Here is a 14,402-nt window from a genome sequence, read left to right as displayed (position 1 = left end):
CCAAGCAACTGTGGGGATTCTTTACATTTAAAAAGCCATTTGCCATGAAAGTAACTAATGACAGTCCTAGGTGTCTAGTGTTTTTTGTTTAAGTTTTTTAAAAAATGATCCTGTTTTAGATACAAAAAGTGTCACATGACAACACTCCAGAAATAGTTAGGACATACAGCATAAATCCAAAAACATGCTGGATAAAGAAGAAAATACTGAATAAATACTGAATCCACCAAACATCACCCAGAGCCGAGTGGATGTTGGCTTGTAAGCGTATTCCATATTTGGTAAAAATTGTCCCCCCCCCAATTAAAAACACTAAAAATTTACCCCTCTCCTTGTCTTATGTTGGATTTTCTGGAAGCAGACTCTGAGCTGGAGATTTGTGCACAGGATTCCCGGGAATAGCGTCTGTGCAGGAGTGAAGGCGGCAGGACTGAGCAGAAGCTGGGCTTGGATGCAGTCACTCCAAAGGCCTCAGCCACCAGCTGGGACCTGCAAAGCGAGGATGGCCCTGCAGGGGGCACCACTTGGAGAGAGGAGCCACTCGGGCCAGGCAGCTGTAAGCAGTTTGAGGCCACACTGTTGGCATCTGGGGAGCCTGGGACCTGACCGGTGGAGTGGGGGGGGGGGGGGGGCGGTGTCTGGACAGTGCCTCCAGTGCCTCTCCTCTTATTCTCTCTCCCTACCTCCTTTGATTTAAAGACAAATCATGAACATGTTTTCCCTTGCTTCCTTCTTAGGGTCTCCTCAGAGGACCCTAAGACTTGAGAGAGAGTATTTCTGACATCTGCACACAGAAGCCACACCCCTGAAATGCAGAGAGTTTTCCAGACCGGCTGAAGTGGTGGGAAAGATCCTGAGGGAGGTGTGGGACTCCTGTCCCTTCTAAGAGGTAGGGGAAAGGGGGGTCCCTGCCTGAGGGAGTCCCCCCAATGTGTGGAATGACAGGACAGATTTTGAAAAGACCCCCAAACACAAAGACAACTGAAATCTGAAAGCATAGGTTCTTCCCTGTTTTTTTTCTCAGAGCTGTAAATTCCCTGATAGTCTTTGAAGGATAGAGCTGTGTTTTGCCTTAGGAAAAAAAACAAAACTGACTTTTGTAACTTGAGCCCATGAGAGGAAAAAGTAGTCCATGCCATTGCTCTTCTCTTCCAGCATCTGGTTTTTACTTCAAAAGGGAACCAGTCTTGATTTACATACAGTCTTCTGAGATGAATATAAATACTTTGGAGTACTGCTCAAGAAATGAAAATTTTCTTTGTCTACCCTGAATTGATACCAATTCCTGGGAAGCTGTTGGTTTAGAGGAGATTATCTTAACTGCTCTATCTCTTCCGAAGGAGTCAGGGAGGGAGAGGTCTCCCAGGGGCTTCCATCCTGGGGGACTTGCAAAGTCAACGTCCGTGGGAACGTGAGATGGGGCGGGGTGACAGCGTTACAGTTGTCTTTATAGACAGTTTTAATGGAACAGGTGTCCTCGGGGAGCGGGGAAATTCCTCTTTCCCTCACACATGTGTTAGGCTGGCAGCTCCCTGCCTTTCCTGACAGAAGCTGCCTCTGCACTCATCCTTACTCAGGCTGTGTGGCTGATTAATTAAAGCAAAGCACCTCCTCTCAGTTTCCAGGCAAAACCTCATTTGACCTGGTGCAGATATTCGATGCCTGAGCTTCTCATTTCCTGGCACCTTCACAGCTGCTTCAAGATGGTGTCTATGAATGTGGGGGCTCTTTTCCAGCCTCCTGATTAACAAGTTCCTGGGTATTTCTGTCACTGGAACCCCAGCCTCCTCAGACACCTGACTGGGGGACTTCAACCTGTTCGAGGGGATAAGGACGCCATCTGTCATTTGCAGATTCCCTGTATTCCTTCCCAATTATGCAAATCCTTCCTCTTTCTATTGTTCCTCTTCTATTGCCCTCTCAAAACACCTCCAGTGTCTATCATAAGAACCTGTAGGAGAGGTTGCCAGTCAAATAGAAAATACTGTTTAGTCTCTTTCTCCCTCTTTCGTTCTCTCTCTCCCTCCCTCTCTCCCTCCAGAGCTAAGAAGCAACTGTTTGGCGTTTAGCTCCACCACGTCAGAAGCTTTGTCTATTATGTGTCATCCCCTCTCCTGGGGAAAGCAGTCACTTTTAGTTTTTTTCCATGTTTATGGAAATTTTTTTTTGAGAATAGACTTGATCTTCCTGCCTGGTCAGCTTTCTCCAGAAGCTCAAGCAAGTCCTTGGCGACCAGCAGTCAGTTGCGGTGTTCCCTGGTGCACCCCCCCTGTAGCCCATGGAACCCTGGACTTTGGGACAGCTGGTCCAGGGGAGGAGCAGGTAAATTTCTTTATCTGGTCCTGCTCTTGCCCTCTTATGCCTGCCTGCCCTCCCTGCCCTCCAGGCTGATGCCCACTGGAGGAAGGTCAAGCTCTCACTTCATTTGTCTACACGCCTCACAAGGAGAGCAGGTGGTCGCGTGGGGCAGGCTGGAAGCCCCGGAGGGCACCACGCTCAGGACCAGTCTGTGGTGTCCCTCTCATCTTGGAGGAAGGCATATGTGGGAGGGGACCTGGGGACTACCAACCAAGCTTTTCTCCTAACATCCTTCCAAAGGCCCTGGAAAGTCCCAGGAGCCAGTGGCAAAATGGCCTCGACCTTTCACACCACGTGTTCCCCCAAATGAAGTATGTGCACACTTCCCCTCTTCTGGGGGAAAAGTCTGAGCTCTTTCAGAGGTATCTTGATTAGAGTTGCCTAATCCAGCATCTTTGTGGGAAATTCGATTTGACGGACACATAACGTGCAAACACGGGCCGCGTCGTCCAGCCATGAGAAGTTCAGGTGCCTCCTGCCTTCATACTCGCCAATGGGAACGTGTGTGTGTCTCTAGGTCAATTTATGTATTAATTTGTCATTTGATGCATAATATTTAGTACCGCGATAAAAACAAACAAGCCAATCCTATGAGGCATTGATTTTCCCTTCCACAGCTGTTCACGAAGACATAAATCTAAAGTTTTGCTACTTTAAAAGCCTCCAATGCAAATATAATCTAAAATTGCTAGGCTTGGAAGTTGGGCTTTTCTGTCAGAAGATGTTTATAGACCTGCTCCCCAGAGCCTGGCCACTCATCTGCCTCCAGGCCCCAAAGACATTGATTACATCTTGAGGTCCCTTCTGATTTATTCCAACTCCATCTGACGCTGCTGAGAACCTTCCGCGCACAGGCTCCAGGCCGACCATCAGGTTTGGTGCAAGAGCAGCCCAGCCATCACGCACGGGCTAGAGCAGAGAACACAGACTGCACGTGAGCAGCCGCAGGGGAAGTCAGAGAGTGGTGGCTGGACTAAGGATGAAGAGGCATGGCGGCACAGAGGACACACTTGACTTTGCTTTGGGAGGATAATGCAAGGTCCTTGGAGGGAGTGGACTTTGAAGGATGGATGGGATTTGACAAGGAAGTAGGGGAGAAGAGCATTCTAGGAGGAAGCATGGCAGGAGCAAAGTCCCAACGTGGCCAAAGCAGGCTGAGTTTGGAGGAATTGGGGTCGGCTGCAGTACAGGATACATGACTGGGAGGTCTTTGACTGGGAGAGTCTGTGGACACATGCCTGTGGAGGGTCAAGAACGTTGAGGGTATGACCGTCATGGTTTCCCCTCCCTAGGTAGTGGTCTGCAGTTTCCAAAGAAGCTCTTCCTAATGTATTATCTTGTTGGATTTTCACAGCAGTCCTGTGAGCACCCGGGTAGAGGCCCATTATACAGACGAGGAAACTTGGAAAGTTGAGATGATCTGCTTTAGGGGATAAAGCCCAGGTCTTCCCACTCCTTGACCAGAGTCTTTCCCCTAAACCAGTGGTGGTCGTAGGGAGTCTGTGGGAGAACTGACTCCTTAGAACCTGCCCATTCTCCATGTTTGGAGAACTTCTGTGTGTTGGTCTGCTTTCAGGTTCCGTTCACTGATTTTTCCTGGGGGAAAAAAAAAAAAAAGGACCACGTGGTGACCACCAGCAAATATGTTAGCATGGGTCAGTGAATTCCTGACAGAGAGACTTGGGGAGCAGTCTCTGCCCAGAGGTCAGAGTATGGGTCTTGGATGTGGCATTGGGGTGGCCTTGGCAAAGCTGGCAGAGCTGGCAAAGACCTGTCAGCAGCAGCAGCTTCCTGGGCACTGGAACTGAGACAATGCCAGGGGGACAGGGATGAAGCCCATGAGCACAGAGCCTCAGGGTTAGGTCACCATGTGGGGCTTGCTGCCCCCAGAGTCCTTCTGTACCAGGATGATGGCCAGGATGGAGGCCCTGAGGATGGCAGCAGGTATCTCCTTGAGCTACTTGCCATCCAGACTGACATGACTACTATAGTCCCTGATGACTACAGTCACCTTGAACCTGGTCTGCTGGCCAGCCTAGGCCTGCTTGTGCTTTGCACATGATCTATTGGACCTTGTCCTTGAAGGGTATCCTCAGAAAAAAGTCCATGATCTCGAACTCTTTGATGGGCAGAGAAGAGATTGATCTCCAGGGACTTGATCTTCATGTCCCAGACCTGGCCACCTGGTTTGATGTTAGGGACCCACTTCTCATCCTCCATTTGCCTCCATCAGTTCCAGGCCTCAGCCCTGGTTCTGACACAGCAGAGACTCCAGCTCTGCAGGGCTCCCAGTCTTCCCCCAGCCACACCTTTTCCACCTCTTTCCACGCCCTACCATAGTGCTGGCATCATCAGCTTTTGTCTCTGAGAGCTGTTTGTGAGCTCTCATCTGGTCAAACTGCCATGCTTGGAGTTAATTCTGGGAGCCCTTTCCCCCAGGGAGCTCTCCACGACAGCACCTGGATGGTGGGAGTTTGGACATTTGAGTCATTAGGTGCTAGGTGGCTCCATCAGCTTTTTTGCCATCTCGTTTGGCAAATGATCCAGAAACCAGAGCATTGCTCTGGGGATGAGGGCTTTCAGAACAGGGGAGCTGTTTCAGTTCAGTTTCAGAACTCTTGAGCTGGATTTGAGAGGGGAAAGATTGGGTCCTTGGAAAATGTCAATTGCTGGGCAAAGCCATAGGTCCACTAGAGGTCAGGTCTGGGGGGTCAGACCACAATAACAGAAGGTGACTCTGAGCTTCCCCTAACCATTTGCCAGTATGGAATTCTGAAGCATTATCAGGTCACAAGTTAGCCAGGACTTGATCCAAAATGGGAACAGAAACTTCTGGGCTGCGGAAGTCTAGGAGACAACTGCCGGGTCAGTCCTGTATGACTGCTGATGCCTCAGGCTGGACCCGAGATGTGACCTGTGAGGTCCTAGGCAGCCAGAGATGACCAATGAGTCTACATTCAGAGAGTCAGGGCATGGAGGTGCAGGTTGCTAGGAAGAGTCAGATTTTGTTTTTTGTTTGTTTCCTTTGTTTAGGAGAAATGAGTAAATGGGTTGTCACCTGCCTTTTATGCAAAAGCAAGGGAGGTGGTTGTCCAGCCTGAGTGTGTAGTGAAAGTGAGCTCCAGAAGGCTCTGGGAGAAGAGCGTGGCTGTTCTCAGGGGCCCCATCTGTCCCACGTGCTTGTATTTCCATGCTCTGGGGGACTCTGACAAAGCTTTACATTGACCTTGACTCAGCACTGGAAGCGATGCTGGTTCCTGACACGCAGGGACAGCTTCCTGATCCCAGCTCCTGGCCTCCGTGCTGAGCAGTGTGGCCTGTGATAGGATGGTCTGAAGAATGCCCCAGGGGGAACAGCTGGTGTGCTGGTGGGCTGGTTAGCATGTTAGTCTGAGGAACCCTTTATTTTAGATTCAGGCTGATGTTGGTTTCATTTCTCATCTTGGTCACAGTGGGTTTCTTGGCCGTGACAGAGGTGCTGAAAGGTGACAGTAAGAAGGCCCACGTGGTGCTTCTTTTTTATTTGCTTTCCAAATGTGTGAAATTTGGCACATTTCCTTTTTTCCTGCAGGGCTTTAATTCTGTGAATGGACAGTGTGGGCTCTGTCACAACTAACCCCTCTCAGGTCCCCCCAACCTTCTTTCCAGAGAAGGCAGACAGGTGGGAACAGCAGGGATGAGGGGTAGAGAGGAGCCAGGTGGATAAGACCAAAGGGGCCTGTTCCCAGGCCCAGGAAGCTCAGCCACACAGACCCAGAATCCCCATTCCGATGCTGCCACCCACGGACAATGGTGAGGGGAACAGAAGAGCGGGAGATGGGCCTGGAGCACAGATTCTCATTCACCTAACTGCAGCTGCTGAGGGGGCCTTCACAAGCCCTCTGCTTGGACTAACTATCCCTGTCCCACAAAGACTAAGGACAGGTGCCACCCGTGGGTGTCAGGATAGGCTAACTGCAGAGATAAACAGTTCCTGAATCTCAGCGGGCGTTAACATGAGACAATACAAGGCAGGTCAGCAGGAAATTGCTCCAGACAGGCACTTAGGGACCCAAGCTCCCATTTCTGGTTCTACCGTCCCCTGGAGCCTTAGAGTTCTCCATTGGATCACCTGTTCTACCGTCCCCTGGAGCCTTAGAGTTCTTCCCTCGATCACCTATACCGGCTGGCCGTTGGAGGGGGAGACGGTGTGAAGGATCGTGCGGGAAGTTGAATGGCCCCAGCCTGGAGGGAGCCTATCCCACCTTCCTCCACATTCCACTGGCCATACTAACGGCTGCTAATCAAGGGACACTGGGAAATGTGGTCTTGCTGTGTCATGGGTTGAATCACGCTCCCCCTACCCCAAAGAAAGGGATCTTGGAGTCTTGGCTCTCAGTACCTTAGAATGTGACCTTGTTTGGAAATAAGCTCTTTACAGAGGTAATCGAGTTAAAATGAGGTCATTAGGATCCTAATCCAATAGACTGGCATTGTACACAACAGGGAAATTTGGGGACAGATAGTTGCAGAAGGAAGATAATGTAAAGACAAAGGGAGAATGCCACCTATGGGCCAAGGACTACCTAAGGATACCAGAAGCTAGGAGAGAGGCCTAGAACAGATTCTCCCTCTCAGTCCTCAGCCAACATCATGATTTTGGACTTCAAGCCCCCAGGACGGCGAGGCAATAAATGTCTATTGTGTAAGACCCCTAGTTTGCTGGGACTTTATTATACAGCAGTCACAGGAAACCAACACAAGCTATGTGCCCAGATTTGGGGAGCATTCAACCAGCTCTGCAACGTAAGCTTCTTGTCAAAAGGAAGAGAATAGAAGGCTCTTTGGACAGTACCTGCCTCCCTTGCTGGTTCTACCATTCTGCCCATGCCACCCTCCCTGTGATTCTCTCCCTCCCCAGGGTTTCCTCTCACCTCTCCTCACTGCCAACCCAAATTCCTCCCAGAGGAGATGGAGGGAGACCCATCATTTCTTGCCAGAATTCCCATTTGGAGAAGAGAATGGAACTTTGCTGTCCTCTTCCTCTTTTTGTTCTATTCCCTGGTCCAGAGGAGCACAGACCCTGCCAACATCTGGTTAAATGACCTCAAGCAAATCCCCTGACCTTTGTGGGATTCAATTTCCCTCTCTGTAAAGTAGGAACGATCCCACTGACTTCTTTCTCAACAGAGGAGTCAGTTAGGAATACAATGTCCTGGCCCTTTGGAAACAGAGCTGCATTTACCCAGGAGGGAAATAATCACTGTAGCCTGAGAGACTGTAAATCCTTCCCAGCTGACTGCCCAGACCTGGACAGGACCCAGCACCTGGGAAATTTGGCTGGATTGGTGAGTGGTGGGGGCAGGGGTAGGGGGATAGTGAGCATGGCCTGGTTGGGGCTGGGGGCAGGACCTCTTTTGGTTCAGCCAGCCTCCTTCCTCCCCCAGACCTAGGGGATCAGGCTGGAGCCCTTTGGACAAGGAAGGGATGTCCAAAGCTGGAGACCCTGGATGCTAGCATCTGTTCCTGCTGCCGTGCTGAGACCTGGCCCAGCTGATGTGACAGGGGGGAGATGGGAGGGTTGTGGGGAATAAGAGGGGTGTTAATGCTGCCATTTACGGAGAACTTGTTTATGCCAGGCTCTGGGCAAGCATGGTTTCTGATGGTCCAACAGTTGTGCAAGGTGGTGAATGTGAGTTGTGTAGGTAGGGCACGAGGTCTGGGAGGGTCGCATCCAGGCTACCTTGGCTATCCGGAGTCATCTTGGGCCAGTTACTCCACTGCTTTGTGCTTTAGGTTCTGAAGAGGTCAAGCGGGACATAAAAATGATCCCACTTCACAACCCAGGGCTGCTCCTTGCACAGGGACGGGCAGAAGAGAAGCAAGAGGCGGAGCACAGGACCCTTGATGGCAGGGGCAACCTCTGGGGACAGACACACTCCTCCACTCTTGCCTCTGTTGTGGCCTGCAACCAGGTTCTCCGAGCTCCTGCAGAAGGAGGACTCTTGGGCCTGCTCCCTCTGTCTCTGCTTTCTTCCCTCTGCCAGCGGATCTTCAGACTCTACTGGCAATGGCCAGGCTGGGGGCAGTGGTGAGCATTAAAATGGAGTAGCACTCACATGGCTCCTGGATCAGTGCCTGGCTTAAGGCAAGGACTCAGGGGATGGCGGTCTTTATTATCGTCCTCCTTTTACAGACTGTGAGACCAAGGCTAAGGGAGCAGCTGAGATTGGATTTGTTGGACTTGAACCCGAGACCGACAGGCTCTAAGATTGATGTGGAGGTGTGTGTGTTTCTATTATGCTAAAATATGTTGGCTCTTTCCTCATCTGGACCCCCCAGAGGAGGGACAGTTTTGAGCTTTGGAAAATAAGGAACTGGGAGCTCAGAGAGGAACTGAACTATAAGGGCAAGAGACACCTGTCCTTTTAGCAGTTTTCCTCATCCCCCTCCCCCCCCCTTCCTCTCTGCCTCCCCCAAGATGCAAGATTCTGCCCTGCCCGCTGGCCAGGTCTTCCTACTAAGGAGAGGTTTATCCACAGCCAAGGACAAAGGGTAGGGTGGCCTGCTCCCAGGTCTGTTTCCATAGGAAAGAACCTTGCTGCATCTTTTCCTCTGGGGCTCCCAGTTGCTCCCAGTCCCACTCTGAAGGGGATCTGAAAACCAAGCCTTCTTTGTAAAAGCTGATGGGGCCATCCTTTAGGGCCACAGGAGAAGCTTTGGGCATGGAGGTAAGGAGAAGGACCTGGAGCTCGGGGATACAGAGGAAGGAGCCAAGGGCAGGTGCTCCCAAGACAGCCTGGCAGAGGTGAAGCCTGTCCCCTCTGCGATTCCCATCAGAGCTGCTGTACTGGCTTTGGGGGCAGGGGACCCTGGGGATGAATGTCAGCACCTCTCTATGAACAACTCAATTTTCATCCTGGAGCCTCAGTCTTCTTCTCCATAAAATGGGTATAATAGTACCTGTTCATAATACTTGAGGAGATCCTGGCATTAAGCAACCAGCAGCACCTGGCTCAGTGCTGCCAGCAGCTCCCTAAGTGGTAGGGAGGTTGTTGTTGTTCACGGGTTTTCTTAGTTTAACAGACTAGTCCATCTGTTCAAATCTCTGTTCTTTGGTAGCTCATCCTGCCCTCTGTTCCAGGGAGCCTTAGTCTGTTTAGGCTGCCATAACAAAATAGCATAGACTTTGTGCTTATAAATAAGCATTTACTTATCACAATTCTAAAGAACTTCAAGATCATGGCACTGGTAGATTTGATGTGTGGTGAAAACCTGCTTCCTGGTTCACTGATGGTGGCTTTCTCTCTGCATCCTCGCATGGTGGCAGCTGGGGGAAGGACTTCTCTGGGGTTTCTTTCATAAGGGCACCAATCCATCATGATAACTCTGCTATCATGACTTCATTGCCTCCCAAAGTTCCCACTGCCATAATCACCACCTTGGGGGTTAGGATTTCAACATGTGAATTAGGGGGGAAGACGCAAACATTCAAACCACAGCAGGACCTGGGAGGGGGCTGATAACAGTGTAGAGAGAGGAGGTCCTGTACTCCCCAGGACCTAATCTGTCCTCTGTACCAGCCCATCTTTCTTCTGAGAAATTTCTGAGCACCTACTATGTGCCAGACATCTCACTGGACACTTGGATCCACACGCTCTTATTGCAAAAAACACCATTGAGCACCTACTATGTGCCAGGGCCTGTACTAATGCTGGATACCCAGAGATGAACAATGAACAATGAGAGATTCCTTCCCTCAAGGAGCCCACAGTCTAACAAGGGAAACACAAATGGACAGTGATAGAACATGGTAAGTGCTTCAATTCATTCCATTTCTTATTTTAAACAAGAGCCACCAAGCTCCTAGTATATATTAAACACTGAGCTGGGTGTTGTGGGGTATTACAGTTGGTAAAACAAGGCCTCTGCCCTTAAGGGACTCTGAGTCCATGAGGAAGCTGAGAAAGTAACCGGCAAACATTCAAGAGGGTTTGAAATACCCAGATGGCTATATGCACAAGGCCCTGGGACCCTGAGGAATTAGGTGTGAGGGATTATGGAAAATTTCCTGGTGTGGGTGACTCCTTTACTGAGGCTCTGAGGGTGGGCAGAAGTTGGGGAATCCTTCCAGGGATTTCTGGGAGACTGCCAGGGCTCTTGCCACTGACCAAAGCACCTTGGCTGTCTTGAGGGAGCACTGAAGGACAGGGCTGAGGAGATGTTTCTTAGAGAGGGGGCTGCCTGAGCTAGGTCCTGAAGCATGAGTAGGGGCTCAGGCAGGTGAGGTAAGGGAGGACACTCATACAGAAGGAATTACATGTGCAAAGGCAGAAGGCTGCAGGGGAGTCACTTGCAAGAAATCCAGTTGGGAGGTAAGCTGGGAGCAGCCCTAAGAAGGCTTCTTAGATACTAAGAGTTTTAAGAACCTGGTCCTAGGTGATAGGGACCCAACACGGACTCAGGGACAAGGTCAGATAAGGGTTATGAGAAAGCTAATCCTCTGGAGATGGGATAAGGAGGAAGGGAAAGATGTGTTAGGAAGAAAGAAAGAAAGAAAGAAAGAAAGAAAGAAAGAAAGAAAGAAAGAAAGAAAAAGAAAAGAAAAGAAAGAAGGAAGGAGGAAAGGAAGGAAGGAAGGGAGGGATGGATAAGTGAATGAGTGAATCAGACCTTGGACTCACCTTGACACTTACTTAAAAGTTCGGGGCACAAATCTTCCCAAATGTCCAACATACAGCCTCCCAGCAGCTGCAGGGCCCTTCCACAGAAGAACCGGGGCACAGTGCCCAGTAGCATCTATCATACCCAGAGACAGAACCAGCAAGGTCTGTGTATACCCAGCCTTCACTCGGTTGGCTGTGCTGCAGTAGAATGCTGGCTCTTGGATCCCCAGTCCCAAGGAGCCACAGCAGGACATGCGGCGATGAGAGGTAGCATCAGGGAAACATCAGAGGCTTTGGACCTCTGGGAAAGGTCAGCAGTCTGCCACCCAAATGACTCTGGGCTCAGGGGGGCCACCTCCACCCCTGGAGACTTCCCTGTGCCCAATGACTTTAGCTGGGCTCTCCCAAAAGCAGACCCCAAGATGAAGGTTTAAGGACAGGTAGTTCATTTTTATCTGAGAGGTGTCCCCAGGCAGCACTAGTGCCCTACTGTGGGAATGCAGGGCAGGCCAGGGAAGGCAGCTGTGGATGGCAGGGCCTCCACTGCTTGAGGAACCTTGAGAGCCTGGTACACTCTTCTGAGGTGTCCCAACCCAGGGAGAGGAGCTGCGGTAGCTATCCATCCACCTCTGTCCATCCAGAGCTGCTTGAGAGCTATTCCTAGGGGCTCCTAGTCTGCACAAAGGCACCTGCTTATCACAGCAGTGCTGGTCACCCTTGTAACTGTAAGAGAAATGGCTCCAATAATTGTTGAATGTCTCTCTCCTGCACAGAGTAGAATCTTCCTGAGGGTAGAGGCAGCATTGCCACTTTCTCCCTGGGACCGAATTCAGTGTCTGGCACATAACAAGGTGTTCAAGATTATTAAGTATCTATTGAATAAATGTGATTCGGAGGCTGAGAAATTCATGACACATGCCCACTTCTGTCTGAAAACCTTCTCTAGCTTCCTCTTCTCCACAGCTCCCCACCCTGGTACAGCAGAGCCGACAAGTTGTTTCCCTGCATCTGTATCGACATCCATATCATCTATGTCTATCATCTATGTCTATAATCTATATCTATATGTCTATATCTATGTTTATAATCTATATCTAATTTTGCCTTCTTTTAGAGCAATATAAACTCCAATATTTAACCTTGCCAGTGACTGCCTGGGACAAAGAGAGCTTTTCCCAGCCCCCTGTACAGCTAGGACTGCCCATGCATCTAAATTCTGACCAATGGGGGTGCCTGGGTGGCTCAGTTGGTTAAGCATCTGCCTTTGGCTCAGGCCATAATCACAGGGTCCTGGCATAGAGCTGGGCAAGGGGCTCTCTGCTTAATGGGGAGTCTGCTTCTCCCTCTGCTCCCCGCCCCATGCTCTCTATCTCAAATAAATAAATTAAAAAAATTTTTAAAAAATGGGTGCGGAACTGACAATTGCCACTTTCAGGATGAGCCCTTACCCATGGAGGCGCAACCCTCCTACTCCCCTTTCTCCTTCAGGCTGGCTGGAATTTGGATATCATGGTGAGAGCTGGGGCAACCCCTTGGATCTTTTAGTGGAAGGCTTGGGCCATGAGAATGGTGGAAGCTAGAAGAACAGGGGGAGCGCTAATGATCAGGGAGCCACTGCTCCAGCCCTAGGGTGAACCTCTGGTCTTGTATATGAGAGCCCTTGGTTACACCATTGCTATTTGGGGTTTTCTGTCGAGTGTAGCTGAACAAGCTCGTAATCCTAAGTGGCACCCCGGAAGGAGAATGTAGACTGTCTTCTGGGCAGGGGAGGGAAGACATGACTCCCAGGTAGTGGAAGTAGAGCTTGCTGGAGTGGATGATTCCTCTGGCGGAAAGGAAGCCCCTGGCTCCTCCCACTGGCTGTCTCCACCCCGCTCCCCCTACTCCATCCTCTTCCCCGACAACTTCCCTCAGGGCTTCCAGAAGTTCTTTCTCCCAGAACAGCAGTTACTCTCACAGACCCTCTTTCCTTTCGGGATGCTCCAGACATCCCCCCCCCCCCCACCTATGGTGAGTCCAGGACTGTGTGCTGCTGCCACCCCCCTTCCCAACAGTGACATCAAAGTTCCTTTGGGGCTGGGGCAATCCCCTCTTCCCACCCCTACTCTTTAAGGGCATCAGGGAAGTAAAGTCTGCACAGCCTGGCTGTAAGAAGGGAATCTGAGGGTAGCCTGTGCACCACCCGCCGCCCCCCAAACCCTGCCCACACTGTGTTGGGCACAGTGATGAGAGGTGGATCTAAAGGCAGGTAAAATACAGAGTCCCTATAAAGCGGGTGACAAAGATACAGGAGGCACAGGGAACAGCTATGGGCCCAAGTTGGCCCAGGGACACACGGTTCTAAGAGACTAGTGATTCCGAACAAGGGCCGTGGGGGCTGCAGGAGTGGGAGGAAAACTCAAGACCCTCCACCGATCCATTTGTCCTGGTCTCTCTGCTCTTCTCCCAACCTTAGTTCTTCCGGCGCGACCCTCCGGATCGAGCTCGGGAATGAGGAGAGGTCTTGGGGCGGGGCAACCCCGCACGGCGGCTCTTTCTTATACTAGTCACTAGCAGCTCTTGGGGTTACTCGAAAGTAACCGGAAACGGGAGGGGTCTTACGGGTAGTGTGACCTTGGACAAGTCCCAAGCGCTGGTCCAGCCCCAGTTTCTTCTGGGGTAGCCTGAATGGGGGGGGGGGGGGGGGGCCGGCTTTCCTTAGCCAGAGGAGGGGGGGGGAACCTGGGGGGGGATGGGGGGCGGGGGTTGGGGGAACGAGGGGACCCGCGGCGCTGGGTGCTGGTGGCAGGCTCCTGCGCTTCTCAGTCCGACCGGTCCTCTCCCGGAGCGCAGCACCCGGTGCCCGCGGTCGGGGTCCGACAGGTGAGAGGTGGAGGAGGCCCCGGGCGGCTGGGGCGGAAAACGCGGGACCCCGCCAGCCCCTCCCTCGGGCGGGGCGGCCCCGCGTCGGCTCCTCCCCCGGCGCCGCCGGCCGCCCGGGATCAGTCGCCGCGCGCGGTTCCGCAGGTGGCAGCGATGGCCCGGTCCTGAGCGCCCCGCCATGGCTCGCGCCCCCAGCCCGCTCTGCCTGGCGCTGCTGCTGCTCGGGGCGGTGGGCAGGGTCGGCTCCCGCCCCCAGGTGAGACCCGTGGCCCCCGGGGGTTGGGGAAGAAGGCGGGGGGCCCTGAGGGTTGCGGGCGCCGAGTCCCGGCAGGGGCGGCCGGGACTTGAGCGAAACTCCGCGACCGCAGGCGGAGGGAACCGAAGCCCTGAGGGGGGAGTAGGCACTGGAGAGTTGGGCGCCCTGAGCCGGGGGCTCAGACGGCGGCCGGAGGCGGAGGCTCGGACGGCGGCCGCGCCCCCTCCCTCGCCGCCCCTGTCCCCCACCCCCAACCAGGCCACCAGCTGCCCGGCAGCCGC

General features: G+C 52.2%; 1 protein-coding gene across 1 annotated transcript in view; it reads left to right on the top strand.

Moving 5' to 3' along the window:
• The first annotated feature begins 14,002 nt into the window (after positions 1–14,002).
• GLP1R (glucagon like peptide 1 receptor) overlaps positions 14,003–14,402 on the top strand; it is a 32,696-nt gene continuing 32,296 nt past the window's right edge. The window contains exon 1 of the mRNA XM_059399102.1: positions 14,003–14,121. Coding sequence (XP_059255085.1) covers positions 14,044–14,121 — 78 coding nt within the window. The 5' untranslated portion in view covers positions 14,003–14,043. The remainder of the gene's footprint in view (positions 14,122–14,402) is intronic.

The sequence above is a fragment of the Mustela nigripes genome, chromosome 5, assembly GCF_022355385.1.
Source record: "Mustela nigripes isolate SB6536 chromosome 5, MUSNIG.SB6536, whole genome shotgun sequence".
Classification (NCBI taxonomy): domain Eukaryota; kingdom Metazoa; phylum Chordata; class Mammalia; order Carnivora; family Mustelidae; genus Mustela; species Mustela nigripes.
The sequence above is the reverse complement of the archived record's forward strand: the minus strand, read 5'-3'. Positions and strand labels throughout refer to the sequence as shown.